At 46.8% G+C, this 16,935-nt stretch overlaps 3 protein-coding genes across 4 annotated transcripts; 2 read left to right on the top strand and 1 right to left on the bottom strand.

Moving 5' to 3' along the window:
- The first annotated feature begins 4,687 nt into the window (after positions 1 to 4,687).
- On the top strand, positions 4,688 to 9,716 carry bcl6ab (BCL6A transcription repressor b). 2 transcript variants are annotated; one of them, XM_003975780.3, is made up of 9 exons: positions 4,688 to 4,810; positions 6,414 to 6,583; positions 6,670 to 6,891; positions 6,968 to 7,792; positions 7,885 to 8,012; positions 8,161 to 8,328; positions 8,415 to 8,545; positions 8,621 to 8,758; positions 8,859 to 9,716. In XM_003975780.3, the coding sequence occupies exons 2-9, from the start codon at positions 6,423 to 6,425 to the stop codon at positions 9,000 to 9,002; spliced, it is 1,917 nt and encodes a 638-aa protein (XP_003975829.1). In that variant the 5' UTR covers positions 4,688 to 4,810; positions 6,414 to 6,422; the 3' UTR covers positions 9,003 to 9,716. The 2 variants fall into 2 exon arrangements, with proteins under 2 accessions (XP_003975829.1, XP_029686711.1); XM_029830851.1 differs by lacking the exon at positions 4,688 to 4,810 and adding an exon at positions 4,830 to 6,256.
- A 328-nt stretch (positions 9,717 to 10,044) lies between these two features.
- cmpk (cytidylate kinase) lies at positions 10,045 to 13,656 on the bottom strand. The gene is made up of 6 exons (XM_003975750.3): positions 13,374 to 13,656; positions 12,050 to 12,196; positions 11,718 to 11,870; positions 11,542 to 11,618; positions 11,254 to 11,350; positions 10,045 to 10,649 (listed from the first exon to the last, which is right to left on the bottom strand). Exons 1-6 carry the CDS (start codon positions 13,515 to 13,517, stop codon positions 10,608 to 10,610), a joined length of 660 nt encoding a protein of 219 aa, XP_003975799.1. The 5' UTR covers positions 13,518 to 13,656; the 3' UTR covers positions 10,045 to 10,607.
- Positions 13,657 to 13,802: 146 nt separating this feature from the next.
- Positions 13,803 to 16,375, top strand: fam78ba (family with sequence similarity 78 member Ba). The gene is made up of 3 exons (XM_003975751.3): positions 13,803 to 14,989; positions 15,094 to 15,373; positions 15,758 to 16,375. The coding sequence occupies exons 1-3, from the start codon at positions 14,655 to 14,657 to the stop codon at positions 15,998 to 16,000; spliced, it is 858 nt and encodes a 285-aa protein (XP_003975800.2). The 5' UTR covers positions 13,803 to 14,654; the 3' UTR covers positions 16,001 to 16,375.
- The last annotated feature ends 560 nt before the right edge of the window (positions 16,376 to 16,935 follow it).

The following is a 16,935-nucleotide window of genomic DNA, read 5'->3' as shown; positions in this document are numbered from 1 at the left end:
GCTGATATTGTCCTGCAGGTGGAACATAAACACTAAGGAAAACACACCATAAAATCTTACACACTCACAGCCTCCAGCATTAAACAAACACACCTTTGCACAGTGAAACCTGATCCGAATGTGACGTCCAAACTCCCAGAGTGGGATTCAAACCCAGGACCCCTCGGGTGGGAGGAAACCCTGTTGAAAACTGAGCAACGCGTTTATGCTTTCGCGCTCGTACATTTGTACTTTTTTATTTGGGAATTACTTGAGACCTACTTCCACCAGCAGCTGGAAGTTTTGCTGCATCACGATGTGAACTTCCCAAATCTCAACTGTATTAACCCAGTGATGAGCAAACAGCCTGTGGCTTGCTGACTTGTGTTTGCAGTTACAGATTACACATCTGAGAGAATCTGCCTGGGTGTGTATTTAATTTGGTGTGATTAAAACAATTTCAGACAGAAATTTAGCTGACAGTCGGCGAATTCCTGGAAGCTCTCGCAGGCAGCTGTTGCAGACCGGATAAATATAAACTACTGTGCGTTTGTCTCAAAAACATGTTTAAAAAGGTCAAAAAGCAGAGGAGGGCGCTTCAAAAGCCGTATGGATGATTAAAAACATAACATCTGCTCCCATTGACACTCCCTTTTTTCCATGTTGCTCCTGCATTCCTGAAACACTCATATATTACAAGTGTCAGACTGAGAGGCAGTGGGTGGGTGGGGGGGCACTTGAATCTCACACACAGCCCTGTAGAGTGCAGCGTGCATGTGCTGCTCGTTAATATCGCTCGCCTGAAAATGCTCACCTGGTTCTGGCTCGGCCTCGACGACCGCCAAGTTCTTAAATACCTGAACGCTCTGTCGGTTCTCTAACCTTCCTTTGTTTGAGGGCAGATGCTCGTTTGGAACCCATAAACGTTCTCTCGTAACAGGACAGCGTGTCAGTTTGTCTTTCCTGCGCCGAACACCGAGAAATATGGAGAGAGGACGCCGGTGGGCACCGGCTGGGCTCAAGGAAGCCCATCTGGAGCAGGGTCCCGGGTTGCACAGTGAGAGGCGCCAGGGGTAGCGAGGAGACCACCTTCATGCCCGTCGTTAGCATTTTGCCCAGGATGATCTCCCGGAGACATCCGATCAAAGCCAACACGTGTTTCTGCAGAGATGAGCCTGCATGCATGTGAGGAATGCTCCCCTTCTGGTTAAACCAATGGTCGCTTCCTAAAAGCCACAATGAGAGGAGATGTTGTCGCTGGGATCAGAGTTTAAAACAGCCGTCCCGAGGCAAGAGCGAGATTGATTGCAGTGCCAATGCTACGCTAGCTTGCAATCCAAATAAAACTGTGGTGTTTCTCACTTAATAAATGATCTATTACCGTTGTAAAGCAAATGGGATTTTATCCCGCGGGAGCAGCTCTGACGCAACACTGATCAGGTTCAACCAATTCTGTGCTGCACAAAACAAGTCAAGTTTCCTCCTGTGTCATATTTAAAGCTTAAACGTAAAGAAATTCTTCCCAGAGAATTCTTTCACCCCCTCTCAGCGGGTCGGTGCGTTTGTTAGCAGGATTACGCAGAAGTTCTGGATGGAAGGACGGGGCATTGTACTGATTGGCCGTTGAACTGAAGTAGATTGTGAATTTTTGATATAAGAGGGCGACAGGGGAAGCGTTTGCAGCCTCTGAACGCTGCGAGCTCGGCTTGTGCGTCCTTTAATTACACAGATGTAGCGCGTGGCTTTATGCATCACATATGGTGACGGTTTGGCGTTGCAATGTATAGAAATCCGGAATGCGCCGTTTCCCTGGCTTCCGAAAATAAGAAGATCTTGGGCCCCTGTTATGTAATGCACACTAATCAGTGGTGTTTACGCCAAATTAGCTCAGATAGACACCTAATAGCATTAGCTCTGCGTACACTATGTTCCCTAGGCTTATTTAATGTCTTTAGCCACCTTCCACATTCAGTCATTTGAGCTCTGAAGACACACACACACACACACACACACACACACACACACACACAAACACATGAAATGTCAGTGATTGAAAGAGTGCTGGGGAATGGGGACTGAGCGACTGATCCCTTTTGGAAATAGAACCCCCCTCCCCAGTCATGGGGGGTTACATTATAAACCATTTTGACGGTCGAGAGGGAGACGAGCTGGAGAGACATTTAATTCTAAACCTCACTTTCTCGCTCACTTTCCCTCGCGCGCACGTACAGCCCTCTTGTTTTTGTGCTGAACCTGCCCCCTGGCCCCCTCCCCCTGTCCTCCTCCCCGGGGTTTTGCCATAAAACAACAGGGGAATCTGCCATGGTGACCTGACGTACTCTGGTACTTTTCCACAGATAACATCCAGCGAGAGGTAAAGTGTTGCAACACATGTCCGTGTTGACTCTGCATTCTGTGCAGGCGGCGTCGACCTTACTTCAAACGCCACCCCACCCCCCAAAAAAGAAGCTTTGGTCCATTTAGGTTATGGTTTCCTGACAATGCTGTATCCAGGAAAGATCAAAGAGTGGCCGTGAAATCAAAGCAGGAGACCTGAAACCCGAGAAAGTTCAAAACACGTGAAAGACATGTGGAACAGCGTGTCACTTCCTGTTGGACGCACCTTACGCGAGAAGGCTGTGCCCGTTAGTATTTCCTCAACATGCACGCTGAAAACATTCACGTGTCACTCCTGGATTCCGGGAGCGTTGGCTTTGATGTCATCGCTGCCCGGAGCTGCTCCTTTCTATTACTTTTAATGGCTGAGCAACAGAATTTAAGGCTCGTTTTCAGGTCAAATCCAGTGGCGCATCATGTCAGATTTGCACGCGGCTCCGCTGCAGTGGTGGCGCTGGTCGGCTTCAGTCATTTAATTGTCTACAGCGCAACTTGGCGAGCTGCTATCGCTTCATCTCTGGAGGTTTTGTGGTGAGCTTGAGCGAGTGTGCTCGCAGCCGAACCCGCCTGACGCTGCTTTCGAGTCAAACCGCGCTCTTGTTTTTGTCCTTGCGGTGTTCTTTTTTACTGTCTTCACGTATATCGCGGCCAAAAAAAGCATTTAGAAAAGATTCATGCAGACGCCTCCCCAGAGAAGCGAGCTGGAAGCGTGTTAACGCTTGACTGCCTTTGCTGTTGTGACACAACTCACGGGTGATTATGAAATAGTCGGTTCCTCTTCTTTTCAGCTGTCTCTGCGGCGGATTAGGCAGGTTTCCAAAGTCAAATTTAGGTAAGCCCCAGCTGCACGGACGGGGCAGAGCGGCTGCAGGGCTCAATCGGATCCCGCACATGCTAGCTCAGACACATCTGCAGAATCAAGTCTTTTAGCCTGGTTGAGGCTGGAATATGAGTCCGAGGAAGGTGGGAGGTCAACGGGTCGGGGATTAAAAATGCCCCCCCAGTTTTGACTTGAACCAATGACACACACCGAGACGGTCTCTCTGAACCGTCCCCAGAGACCTGCTGTTCGCAGCCTGGATCGCTACTCATCATGAGGCCAAGCCTGGGGGACAAATGTCTTGAGGACAGACCGAAATAGAACTTTTGAAACGAGAGGAAAAATAAAATAAAAAAAAAAACCCTCGCCGAAACACAGCTGAAGCCCGATGGGCGCCCTCGAGGAGAAGGACGGAGCTCTCGGTCCGCCGGCTCCAAATGAAATTCCTGACCTCGGTCCAGTGCAAATGTTTTGAAGAAAGCTGAAGCGAACGGTGCACGTGGAGGAGGAAATTCCACCCAGCAGACGTGCGCCACCGATCGCAAACATCTATTTGTGGTTATTCCCGCAAGGGGGGGGGGATGCAAATATCTGCAGGCTCACAAACATCAGATCTTTTTTTTCTTTTTTTTTTAAATTCTGAAAGAATTCCATCTGCTGTTTCTCATGTGCAAAACAGCCGGCTCGGTATCGTCAGCGCGCTTGATTTCCAACTTCAAGTGCACGAACCGAGTTGAACTGGTTCCTTCACCTCCTCCAAGCAGCCACGTCCGCCGAGGCCCGAGCTGCTTTTGCACAACTCCTCTTTAAGGACGCGACCTTTGCCCCCTGTCAGGCAGCCATGTGCCTGGGTCATGTTGTGGAACAGCCGCGTTGATACACGTCCACGTCCAGGCCTCATGCAGGGTCAGCTGAGGATGGAGGGGTGAGGCTGATCCTAATTATCTTTCAACGTGCAAAGCAAAGTAAAATTTTACATTTGAATCAACAGCGAGTTCCTGATTCGCTGCCTCCTTCATTGATTACTGATATGCTGGAAGCAGAAGTGGAAGTGATGGGAAGACACATTGATTCTGGGGAGATGAGAACGCTGCGCACGCTTAGCGGAGCCGGAAATAATCAGTACGGGACAGTTTAAACATTCAGGCGCTGTCGCAGAAGAATGATTAAAGTACTGCCTGGTTTCAGAGGCTGCTGGTCTTTTCAAGAGAATTTGGATGACTTTTCGCCTCTCAAACTTGAGCCGCAGCGTGCTCGGCGCTCATATTCCCCACGGTATTTATAACTTGGTCAGCTGACCTTGCACTTGGACTCAACCACCGGGGTGGAAGAAAGCTCATGGGGGGAGAGAAGTATGCGGAAAGATTCATAGGTATTCCGCACGGGTCCGGCAGCCGCATTATAATGTTGATTCATTTGTGACATATTAAAGTGTTATAATGAACAAAACTCCACAGAAGCGGCCGAGGAACCGTTTGTCGCAAGCCGCACACCCCCCCACCGGCCGTAATGGTACAGCCCTGTGGTTAAATTCCGAGAATTGAGCTGTTGTGTTTCTTAGAACTGGATTCTGAGAACTGGTGATGTGCTGAGTTTCGAGGAAACTTTTACAAGGTGACTTTTTTTCCTTTCTTTTCCCCCCCTCACCATTAGGTCAGGAGTGTGCTGATGATGCTCCTATAGAATCACATCCAGGACTGGTTTATTTAGTTATTTACGTCTCTATCTAGAAACCAGAGTGACAGATTTAAAAGTATCTAATTCTTCTGACAGCTCCTTGTGTTTTAGACAGGACGTGTGTTTATTTGTTCGCCTGCTTCGGGAGCTGTCAGACTTCAGCCTTCGGCCGTTTTGAGCTTTATTTGCATTTTCTAGAGGTTATTGATGCGGTAGTCGCGCTGGCTGATCTCGAAACCGTGGCGCAGAAAAAAGTGGCGCAACAGGCTCGGTCGGTCTGGCTTTTGGTCGAGCGCGTCCTATTTTGTCGACAAACAATATTTTAAACCCGGACAGAAGCGGCCACAGAGGATTGAGACGTTCCAACGAGTCAGCGCAACATGAAAGAGACGCCGTTTACGTCCTATTCTCTTTTTTTACGTTTTAAAGAGTCTTATTTTGGCCTCCTCGGGGTTTTTTAGCCAAAGTTATGCAGCAATAGGGAACCACTCCTTGAACTCACGTCGTGCCGAAATGAATGTTAAAAAGTTTCCCCATCAGTGTCAGTTTAGGAGAGGGGATTTTTCTAATGGGTTAAATAAGAACAGGAAACTACTGCGTGTGCATGTGTGTACTGGCAACTTAATCTGCGCAACCAGGATGGAATGTGCTCAACGTCAAGCACGTTTGCAGGCTGCGAGACGGAGGAGAACGATAGAATTTCATTCGTGGGTTGTTGTGTCTCATTTGTCCGGTTTCATTTTGAGTTTTCTGTGCATTTGGACTTTCCGATCTGCGTAGAGGCTCGGGGCTGTAAATGTTTAAACGCACCTTATGTAATACCGACGTAAATATTTGCAGCTGTTTGGTATAAAAGCCACTGTGATCCGTTACAACCAGAAATAAGACACATGTGGATCAAGGTTTTCATAAATCTACTTTCCCTTATTTTTCAATGGCGCCCCCTTCTGTTCAGAGGAAGTAAAGCTTCTTTTGCTGTGGACACATGTAAACTATTGGTACATAATCAAGACGTGTGATGTACTAAAACAGATTTAGCACTGCGTTATTAAGTCAGATTATTATCCCAGTGCACCAGCGTGACGTCATATCAAATTTATGTAAATTTGTGATCAAACTCACAAGCACAGTTTACCCCGGAGGGCTTTACAATCTGGACAGTTGTGACACCATCTGTACTTAGTCCCTCGACCTGGGTCAGGAAAACAACTTTTTTAAAAAGTCTTTTAGACACGAGACCTGATGGAGAGCCACAGATGAGGGATCCCTCTCCCTGGGACAGTAGATCCCACAAATACAGAGAACATCAACATTAGCAATACCTCTATGTTCATTGTAATTAGAGATATAGGATCCATCTCTCCATGGAAGAAGGTATCACCGGTGAGGGTATTGTTTGTGATCATGCATCTGTTATTATTTAGCATTATTAACGTGCCTGTTTTAGTGCCAGTATTTCCTACAGCATGTTCATCCGTCTGTCTATTTACCACCGCTAGTAACCAGAATGACTCGCGTTGTGGCTCCTGCCTCTGCCCAGGTTGACAGAATGGCCACGACGACAAATGGCTGTATTCAATTCACGCGCCACCCGGGCGACATCCTGCTCAACTTCAACCGGCTCCGCAGCAGGAACATGCTGACCGACGTCACCATACAGGTGGAGGGCCAGTGCTTCCCAGCTCACAAGGCCATTTTGGTGGCCTGCAGGTACCACAAGACCCGACCCGACATTTGAATACCTGTTCCTGCACTGACAGAGCTGAAGCTTGAACCTCATCCTGGTTTTCTTGCAGTGGCTTCTTTTATTCAGTGTTCATGGAGCCCGAGAACAAAAATCTTAGTGCCATCAGCTTGGACCCTAAAGTAGATCCGAAGGGTTTATCCATCCTGCTGGACTTCATGTACTCATCTTATCTTAACCTTAAGGACAACTTGGTCCTGGCCATCATGAACACGGCCATCTTCCTTCAGATGGAACATGTGGTCGACACCTGTCAGAGGTTCATCAAGTCCAGGTAAAGGAAACAGAAAGAGCTTTGAGATCCAGGTTAAAGCGGAACACCCTTAACGTGTTATTTGCGTGTTTTGCAGGCATCTGTTTGCAAATGTGGAAGAGGTGCAGCCCAGCTCATTATATCTGGTCGACAAGATTCCTGCTTTGGGCCAAAGCAACCACATGGCATCATCACTTCCCCTGCAGGAGTGCAGAAAATATGTACCTAATGTCTTCAGGGGCATCAACACCTCTGGTTCATATCACATCTATGGTGACACCCAAGCCCCATATGGGCACCTGGACGAGTCTCCTAAATTTGGTGACACCCACAGAGGGCTGAACTTCTCCTCAAAGCGATGCTCTCAGGTACCATGCACCAGTGTGGCTCACAGTCAGGACCCTATCAACCCCCACCGAGTGTCATCATGTCACCCCTGTTACACCGCCCCTATTATCCAATCAGGAGCCCAAGAGAGCCTTGAGAGGTCTGGCACTCCCACGGTGGAAGACGGTATCCAGCATCCACAGAGCAGCTGCCCGAGAATGTCCCCATACTTGATTAAAGGTGTCATTTGTAGCCCCCAAAGTCCCCTGAGATCTGACTGCCAGCCCAACTCGCCCACTGAGTCCAACAGCAGCAGAAATGCGGCCCTCAGCACCAAACACTCTTCAGACTGTCTCAAGGATTTCAAAGTGCGCAACTGGAAGAAGTACAAGCTGATCATTATGAACCAATCTTCTGATGAGAATGAAATGGAGGCTCACGGGGGCAGCGTCAAAGCCTCAGCCATGTCCCCTTCACAGAGCCCCTGCAGGACTTACGCAACAGGTGGACATGGTGAGGTCCGTCCAGATGAGGGAGCCAGCGAGCACAGACCAGAAAGCCTAAAGTCTCCGAGTGCCGACAGCTGTGGCATCAGGTAAAAACCTTTGCTCACCTTGACATCTGTAAACTATAGACGGACAAAAACAAGGGCTCGCATCAACCCAGTGAGTGTTCCTGCGTTTGCAGCAACAACAGATGCTCCTCGTGTGGTTGCGAAAGCCCTCCGTGCGTGAATGTGGGTCACGTGTCTACTGACTCATGCAGCAGAGACGATGCCGCCAAGCTGCACTCGGACTTCCCCCCCTCCGGCTGTGGTAAGCAGACAGGCAATAGACCACTTTCTCCCTTTTCCTTTCTCATTTTGACGACAACTTATCCAGTTGTCAAGGATTTCCCCTTTTTTTCATGCAGAGATTTTCATTAAGTAGAGGTTTACACTGATTTAGTGCAACTTTCCTACAGAAAACAACACTTTCTTCTGCAATGGGTGCGACTCCAAGTTCATAGAGGAGGACTCTCCCAAGGACCACACCATCCAGGTGCACGGGGACAAGCCCTACAAGTGTGACTACTGCCAGGCCACCTTCCGCTACAAGGGCAATTTAGCCAGCCACAAGACTGTCCACACAGGTGAGATTACTGTTGCTATGACAACCCGACATGGACCTTACGGATCTGGATTCTGAAAGCGCTGCCTCCTGATGTTAAAACTCCAGGTGCGAAGCCTTACCACTGCAACATCTGCGGCGCCCAGTTTAACCGACCGGCCAATCTCAAGACTCACACCCGCATCCATTCGGGAGAAAAGCCGTACAAGTGCGAGACGTGCGGCTCCAGATTCGTCCAGGTAGGATGAGGCTTCGCGGGTTTTGGCGGGTGCCCCGGCGCACAGTTACCAACTGGCTGTGTCCTTTTACTCCAGGTGGCCCATCTTCGCGCCCATGTGTTAATCCACACTGGAGAGAAGCCATATCCCTGCGAGATCTGCGGGACGCACTTCCGCCACCTCCAGACGCTCAAGAGCCACATGCGCATTCACACAGGAGAGAAGCCCTACCATGTAAGCTTCCCCGTCGGCCCAATCGGGCGCGGCCGCCTCCTAAAGATGGAGCCATCCCTGAGTACGAAGCGCCTCATTCGTGTTTCTTTCTTTTCCCTAGTGTGAAAAATGTGACCTGCACTTCCGACATAAGAGTCAGCTGCGGCTGCACCTCCGTCAGAAGCACGGCGCCGTCACCAACACCAAGGCTCAGTATCGCAGGAGCGTCGGTGACGTCACCACAGGCCTGGCCAGCTCCTGCTGAGGCTGCAAACCTACTGTGGAAAATCAGAATTTTTCATGAACAAGATGTATAAATATGCTATTTCTATGTTTGTATATAATGCACAGTGCTTGTAAGCATTTTGGTATTTAAATATTGTAGAAAGTGCTATGGCTGTGAATGTTTATTATTGAATGTAAAGAATATTTGCTTTTTCTTTGCAAATAACTGAATGTGTTTCACCTTCTGAGATGAGTCACTGTTACAGTTGTGCTTCGGACATTTACGGATGTGAAGCAAAGTGGTTTCTGCTATTTTCAGTCACGCTAACGTGAGGTTTCCATCTGCTGGCAGAACATCGGCACAGACTTTGCCTTTTTAGGCTTTTGTGGTACGCTTTATATCTTTTGGTGTTATACATGGAAAAGAAATTTATTTTTAATTTCTAACGCGACCCAGGGTCCCCAGAAAGATTTTATTGACCTGGTATATTACAGTAAATGTGCCTTACATAGAGATGACATGTTTTCACCACGATGGTTATCACTGCTTTTGTGATATGTGCATGTTTGGTGCTGCTCGTTGCTAATCTGCTGTGTATATAATATGTACAGGTACACCGAGCCTCAAGCTAAAGAAAAAAAATGCTCAGGAATATTAATTAAATGTAATCAAATGTCTTTGTTACCGCAGGTGAAATATATCTTTAATATACGGTCTGTGACATGAAAATAAAAAAGGTACATTATGTAACAACGCGCCGCTTTATTTTTTTATTATTGGTGTCACTAACCATGGATTTAAAGATTAAACACATATCCTCAAATACAAGAGAAATGACTTAAATCAGGACTAAACATTTTAGTCAATTATCCTTCTAAAACTCTCTAAAATTCAAATTTTTACATTTGAAAATCTATAATTATCCAGCAGGAAATATAATCACTGACTAGTTACCAGCAAATTCATTTCCGCTTTAATGGCGCTCCCTACCGACCAGTGCAGGCAACGCGTTCAAATAAGTAGATCTGAGCGTTGGATTACGGTTCAGTTTAAGTTTACCACAAGAAATGAAATAGGCAGATTGATTTACTTGTTTTATGATTCCTTCAGTGATATACAGTACAGGTTTTACAGAATATTCAGTTTGTCTTAATGTTTTGCTCTAACAGCGGTGATGAGGCAGGGGTCCTGACATTTGTGGATGAAACAGCCTTTCGGATAAACATACCCAGTAATGTGCAGACACAGAAGAAACCCAGTATGCCTGTGTAGCGCCTTCCACAATGGTCATCAAGCTGACACAGCTGCTTCCCTTGAGCTTATAGCGTGGCTTTGACAGAAATCTCCTGCCTCAGAAGTGCCTTCATCCCACTAATGATCCGTTTTGTTCCTATGCGGAGTCCCACAATGATGACGACAGAGGTGCTGCGACATCTTCTGAAGGAGCCAACAGCAGAGCAAGCCCGCTTCTTAGTCATACAATACATAATGTACACGCACACGCTCGCGCACACAGTGCAGCATTTACAAAAGATAAATCAAAGTAAAAAGTCACACGAATGGACATATTAACTTATACTTGCATTGGTAAAAGAATGTAAATCGAATAAAATGTCAATAAGAGTATTTTGCAGCTGCGGAGGATCAACCTTCTTTGTCGAAGATGGCTTTGACGTCACCAAACACCTGAAACGGGACCAAGAAAGTGTGAGCAAACAGCACAGACTCCATCTCAAACATGACCTATATCAAGTTATTAGCCCAGGCTGAGAGATCGAGTCAAGAGCCTCGGAACACAGGGCGTAACAGATGAATGCAACCATTCATTTGGATGCACTTATCTTCTTAGATGCATGTCCTTGAAGCTCTCTCAGGCCCAGCAAATAAATGAAATAAAACTCCAATTGACCTTTTCCCCACAAAGTTTGATTATGAACGTGCACATTTCACTCTCTCCTCCATTAGTTCAAGTTAATTATTAGACACAACCCTGTACTTTGCTCTGAGCTCCTATCTTTGTTTTTGCCCTGGATGTTTAAAGAGAACTGACTCTGAATCCCATTATGGCATCAAAAATAACTATTAACTATCATTAACTATTGAATGCAGCCTTATTCTTATTAGATATATTGACTTATTTTTAAATTCCCTGTGTGAATTCATGTCTCCCTTATGTAGTGTTCATGATTACACTTCAGTGTGAAGATAACTAGAAAAGGATGACGTGTCTTTTAAACCAAAACCTGCTAGCTAATAATAACAATGACAACATGTGTGAACATGTACTCACTTCTTCAACAGAACGAGAGGCATCGACGGTGCGCACTTTGCCCTGTTTCTCATATAGGTCAATGACTGGTCTTGTAGACTGCAGGTAGGTCTGGATCCTGCATCAATTAAACACAATAGTAGAGGAAAACAAGTACTGCCATTGAGGTCAGACCACTCGGGGGACCCCAACAAGACACAAATTAGGTCAAAAGCAGACTAGCAGGTATCCTGCAGTCAGCTAAATGGGTCAGAAAGCAATAGGACCGCACATGAAAACTGCTGCTGTGTCTGTGCTGCAGGACTGCACCTTTTAGTCAAGCTTTCTCTGTTGTCGTCCGTGCGGCCGCTGTTTTTCCCTCTTTCTAGACATCTATTAATGCAAACCTGCAGACAAAGAAGGTCTTAGTATGTTTAAAAACATACAAAGAACACAAACATAAGGCATGGGTCCAACGCAGCCTTTAAGGAGCCTCCGGAACGCACCTCGTTGCTGCAGTCAAAGAAGAGCACAAACTTGACATCTGCGTTGTCGTCCATGGCCTTCTTCCAGCCCTGAAGGTTGTCCTCATTGCGAGGGAATCCGTCGATGAGGAAACGAAACTTTTGCTCATCTTTCTTCATGGTGTCTTCCATGGCCTCACAACACACACGATTGAGACATGAAACATGCTGGTGGCGTTTACTTCAAAGCCACCCGTCATTTGGAAGTTGACTAAATTCCCTCAGAAGTGCAGCCTGTAACTTCCTCTGAACACTGACTTTCTTTAAGAATGATGCCATATTCAGAGATTTTAGAGGGTGTAGTTGGTGCGTACCTTTTTGAGTAAACTGATTGTGATTTCCACGGGGACAATTTTCCCCTCTTTGATGTACGTGTCGATGAGCCCTCCATACTCTGAGCCCTCTCTGGCTCGCTCTTCTCTCAGCAAATCTCCAGCAGACAAATGTGTAAAACTGTATTTCTGACATAACAAACAAAATAACAATATGAGCAGAATTCCATGCAAGGCAAACAAAAGAGTTCCATGTTTACTTCCATGTTTATCCTGACTAACACAGGCCGCCCTAACGGAAAGCACAAATTATTCTTTCTCACAGCCCAAACAAGTCACTCCCTGGGCTGAATGAAACGAAACGCTATGAATACCCATCATTCAGTCCCAACCTACCTCAAAGCTTGAAGTATGTGAGGCAACACCCAGTAAGATCCGTGAACAGAGGCAGTAAGGAAACGTCTTAGTCAAACACACAAGTCAAATAACCCCGATCAGCCCAGAGTACAGCTACAGTTCATTAAAGATTAGGAGAATATTCATAAAATTCTCTTAAAAGCAATATCCTCAGACTTCTGTGTCAACTTTCATTTATACCGTTATTCTAAAAGACTATAAATAACACTGGCAGTGGGATGGTCGCATGTTTTCCTCACCATGGTCTGGTAATTCATGAGTTTGAGGACATTTATAAATGCAGACATATAACATATTGAAGAAGAAAAATATGCTGGCATAATTAGTATTTGTTCAAAGTTCATGCTGAAGTGACAAGTAGTCTCCAGACTGGATATGTTACATAACCTAAATGATAAATGTAGGCAGCTGCTGGAGCAAATGCCAACAAGTTTGATTAGATCTGTTTGGTCTGGATGAAGGCGCAGTCATTAATTGTATCCTAAGTTTCATTCAGATATTTCACTTAACGTCCCATAATTACGTTTTATCATTTTAATGTGCTCGATCGGTAAAGTTAAATATAGACAGGACAATATCATCCGATGTTCTGGTTATTATTTAAAAGCAGGCAGAGAAATAAATGCTATCAGAAAAACCTTGCCTGATACTTTACTTCTGTCGTGCAGAAAAATATAAGAATAAAGGAATTTGTCTCGTATATGATAGCAGATTATTTTCTATCTGTACACGTTTATCATGTCTTGCTAACTAGCAAGCCGGCTAACAGGTTAATTTTAGAGGACAACCGGAAGTCGATGTAATAGTCACATTAAGTTGTAAATGGCACTATATTAAACGACAAGAGCATTATAATTTGCCCTATAAAGATGCAAACATCAAAGAACGTGAGAAAATAACCGACAAAACTTGTAGTTTTCATTGTCCCGTCTTTCCCCATCCGTCTTACCCCCACGATTTTGGAGCACTGGGTTCCCTTGCCGGCGCCAGGCCCGCCCAGCACGAACACAACCTGCGGCTTCATCATCAGCGACACTCGGTGGAACAAGTTCGGCAGCTTCTGAGAAACGTTGCCGACCAAACGACTGATCATAAACCAAGGCTGGCAGATCCGGACGTAATTCAACGGGGTGAAGGCAAAAAAAACAAAAAAAAAACCCGACTACGCGGCTCAGTGGATGTGGTTCCGGATCGGTCGGGAGCAAATGCAACGACACCACTCCCACTATTGACTTCGGCGACCAATGGGATTCAATGCAAGACTGACGTCAGACTAAGACCCCGCTCATGTCTTTCAGCGACCAATGGGAATATACGCGAGAGTGACGCCACTATGTGAGTCCGCCCACATGCACTCCCCCCGCCCCCCCTTCCAATGCAGGGGTCGGGTGACGCCCCTCCCCAGTCTCTTCAGCATCCGTACCTCCATACCAAACTCGGCTTCATCGGAAAGGATGCTCTCTGGACCGCGATGCTTACCAGCTCGGGGAAATAAAACGATGGAGCCGAGAGACGATGAAGCCGCTGGGTATAGTGACGGTTCTCTGCATATTTCTGCTGCCTCGCTGGCTCCATTCATGATGCACCATTCATGCATCCGACCGAATGGAAGCGCACGGCGAGGAAAACATTAAAGCAGACGGTTATAACGGCGATACTTGGCATTGTATTAAGACGGATTCTAGCTCGTTCGGCGGAGCCTCGTTTCATGTAGGTCAGGGTGATGAGGAGCTCGTTTTTGCCTTTTGACGCGAATGTAGGGCTTATATAGCTAAGCCGATCTAACAAAAGGCATCCAGCCTCCTCTAACACACCTGGCTGCCCTGTCGCCACTTGACATGACAGCACCGAGTCGGGGGCAGGGCAGCAGGATCAAGGCGCACCGACGTGCAGCTGGACGCGTGGACTCGACAGGGAGCGGGGGACCCTCCGAACGAACGGAGGAGCAGAAGCATCAGCCCAGGGGAGGCCGAATTGCAGTTTCTGGGGACGAGCGGCCAAGGGCAGTGCGGCAGTCAGCAGGCAGACCGGGGGGAGGACGCTGCAGAAATCTGTGATACTTCCCCCCAGTCGCCACTGCGCTCTCACCTCCATTCTGAAAATATGAAGGATGTTGTCACGTTTGCTTAATGGTTACTTTTGAGAGTCCTGCCCCCCCTCCTCCGCCAGCGATGTGCATTTAAAAGAATAAATCTGCTCTTCAAGCAAGGGTGGAACCCCAAGGGGACCGATGTGCATATTGGCTAGGTATCATTTTCTCCCTTCTTCTCTGGTTTTTCTCATTTTGCTGGTGGCCTGCACCATGGGCTGTATACAGAGCATCGCATGCAAGCCCCGCATCAGGCGGGAGAACATTGTGGTTTATGAGGTGTCGGCCTCCATTGACCAGTGTCCCACCATCATCGAGGAGAACTCACCGATTGTGCTGCGTTACAAGACGCCTTACTTCAGAGCCTCCGCAGGGGTCGTCATGCCACCAGTGCCACGCAACGAAACCTGGGTGGTGGGCTGGATCCAGGCCTGCACCCAAATGGAGTTCTACAACACATATGGTGATATTGGAATGTAGGTTTAAATCGTTCTTTCACAAATAAACACTGTGGGTGTTTGCTTTTACCTTCAAATGCGAACGTCATCCTGTCATTTTTGTCCTCCGTCCACTACCACAGGTCCAGCTGGGAGCTACCAGAGCTCCGCGAGGGTCGGGTCAAGGCCATCAGCGACTCAGACGGCGTCAGCTATCCCTGGTACGGAAACACGACAGAGACGGTCACCCTCACTGGGCCCACTTCCAAACCATCGCGCCTGACAGTCAGCATGAATGACAACTTCTACCCGAGTGTGACTTGGGCGGTGCCCATCAGCAACAGCAACACACCTATGCTGACCCACATCACCAGGGACCAGAGCTTCATCACCTGGCTGGTGGCCATGAACTCTGTCACAAAGGTAGGGCAAAATCGCTCCACAGTCTGGCATTTTAATAGTTACCAGTGTTATTCACCCCTCCCCAAGTCTGCACTCAGGAATATATTTATACATTTAGCCCAGTTTAAATGAGGAACAGTCGCTGTTCGGGTTTAGCACAGCGATGGAGTGATGTAATCATCTCCTCCTGCACTTTCTCATCAGGTGTTAAGTTACACATTGAATAAAGTCTGTGGTGTCTTGTCTGGAGGCAGCGCAACAGTCAGGAGGTGCCTGTCCTGTTTACTATTGCAATATTATCCTTTTATCGCTGATCCAGAATAGAAAATGTTGGTTTGGAGAGGCCATGACGCTCAGTTCTGGTGCTTCCACACTAACGTGACGCCACGCTCTCTGCTCCCCCAGGAGCGTATCGTGTTGCAGACTGTGCGCTGGCGGATGAGGGTGGACATCGCAGTGGACCCAGACATGCCTCTGGGCTCTCGAGCCTCCCTTTCAGGTCCTCCCTACCAGGAGCAACCGCACATCCTCAACTATCAGGAACCCATCCCACCCAACGCGCTGGGCCGTCCCAACGCCAATGACGCGCAAGTTCTGATGTGGAGGCCGCGGAGAGGAGCGCCGCTTGTGGTCATCCCACCCAAATAAGAATGAATGGCTGAAAACGGTCGTTTATCCCTCCTGCAGAGTAACTAAAAGAGGTTCTGAAGCCAAATGAGAGAGAGAGAGACTCTGTGGTTTCCAGGATGCTAATGCCTGAAACGTTCTAAACGGACCAATAAAACCAGAGTGGATATTATTTCCTGGATCGATTTGGTAACAGAATGTCTTCAAGAAAATGGTATCAAGGCCCTCGTTTGTGCTGAGACTTGTTTCTGCCTGCTTTTTACCCCAGAAGGAAGGTTTTTTAAAAAAAAAAAATCCTATCACACAGAAGTATTAAAACCACGAGGAGAACTGTATCCTTCATTCTTATAGATCTCATTGCATGAGAGAGATACATAAAAACCTTTGAGAAGTTTATGAATAGCATTTGTTTTGTATTACTTGATATCCGAAGACATTTTAAAACGAAAGATCAGCACAAAAAAAAAACATGCATAATGGTCAAATTTGCAAAGACCTTTTTTGTCCCCCCAGCAAAGCAGAGTTTAAGGATGTTTAAGGGAGATATTACTGAGTCTTTCTAATTTAATTCATGCATCCGATTGTATTGAGAGCACCCACCTTGCATAAAAGTCTGGAAGAAACACAAGTCTGCTGTTTCACTCGGGTTTTACCAATACAGACGTGTTCTTTATTTCCTCCACTGTCAGAAATTATTGAGCCAGAGCTACAATAATTATAATAATGGTTATCCAACTGACACAGTGCCACACAGCAAATTTTAAATCAAGCTATGCATTTTAAAAGGATTCATTGATATTCAGCAATTGGTGTTTCCTCTGTCTAAATACTGACACTTAGCACGTTACTGTGCTATTTTTCTATTGGCAAAAACACACAGCATATAAATGTTGCAGTGGCAATATGGTGGTGAGAACCACGAAGGACTATCATATAGTTGAACCAGTATTAGATAG

Source organism: Takifugu rubripes, chromosome 22 (genome assembly GCF_901000725.2).
Source record: "Takifugu rubripes chromosome 22, fTakRub1.2, whole genome shotgun sequence".
Taxonomy (NCBI): Eukaryota; Metazoa; Chordata; class Actinopteri; order Tetraodontiformes; family Tetraodontidae; genus Takifugu; species Takifugu rubripes.
The sequence above is the reverse complement of the archived record's forward strand: the minus strand, read 5'-3'. Positions and strand labels throughout refer to the sequence as shown.

Coding starts and splice junctions, on each gene's coding strand:
- bcl6ab (XM_029830851.1), top strand. CDS start 6,200: ATGTTCATTGTAATTAGAGATATAGGATCCATCTCTCCATGGAAGAAG. Junction 8,013..8,160: donor CTTCCCCCCCTCCGGCTGTG/GTAAGCAGACAG, acceptor ACTTTCCTACAG/AAAACAACACTTTCTTCTGC. Junction 8,329..8,414: donor CCACAAGACTGTCCACACAG/GTGAGATTACTG, acceptor TTAAAACTCCAG/GTGCGAAGCCTTACCACTGC.
- cmpk (XM_003975750.3), bottom strand. CDS start 13,517: ATGATCAGTCGTTTGGTCGGCAACGTTTCTCAGAAGCTGCCGAACTTG. Junction 11,871..12,049: donor CAATCAGTTTACTCAAAAAG/GTACGCACCAAC, acceptor GTGTGTTGTGAG/GCCATGGAAGACACCATGAA. Junction 10,650..11,253: donor CCTCTCGTTCTGTTGAAGAA/GTGAGTACATGT, acceptor GTCCCGTTTCAG/GTGTTTGGTGACGTCAAAGC.
- fam78ba (XM_003975751.3), top strand. CDS start 14,655: ATGTGCATATTGGCTAGGTATCATTTTCTCCCTTCTTCTCTGGTTTTT. Junction 14,990..15,093: donor ACATATGGTGATATTGGAAT/GTAGGTTTAAAT, acceptor CCACTACCACAG/GTCCAGCTGGGAGCTACCAG. Junction 15,374..15,757: donor CCATGAACTCTGTCACAAAG/GTAGGGCAAAAT, acceptor CTGCTCCCCCAG/GAGCGTATCGTGTTGCAGAC.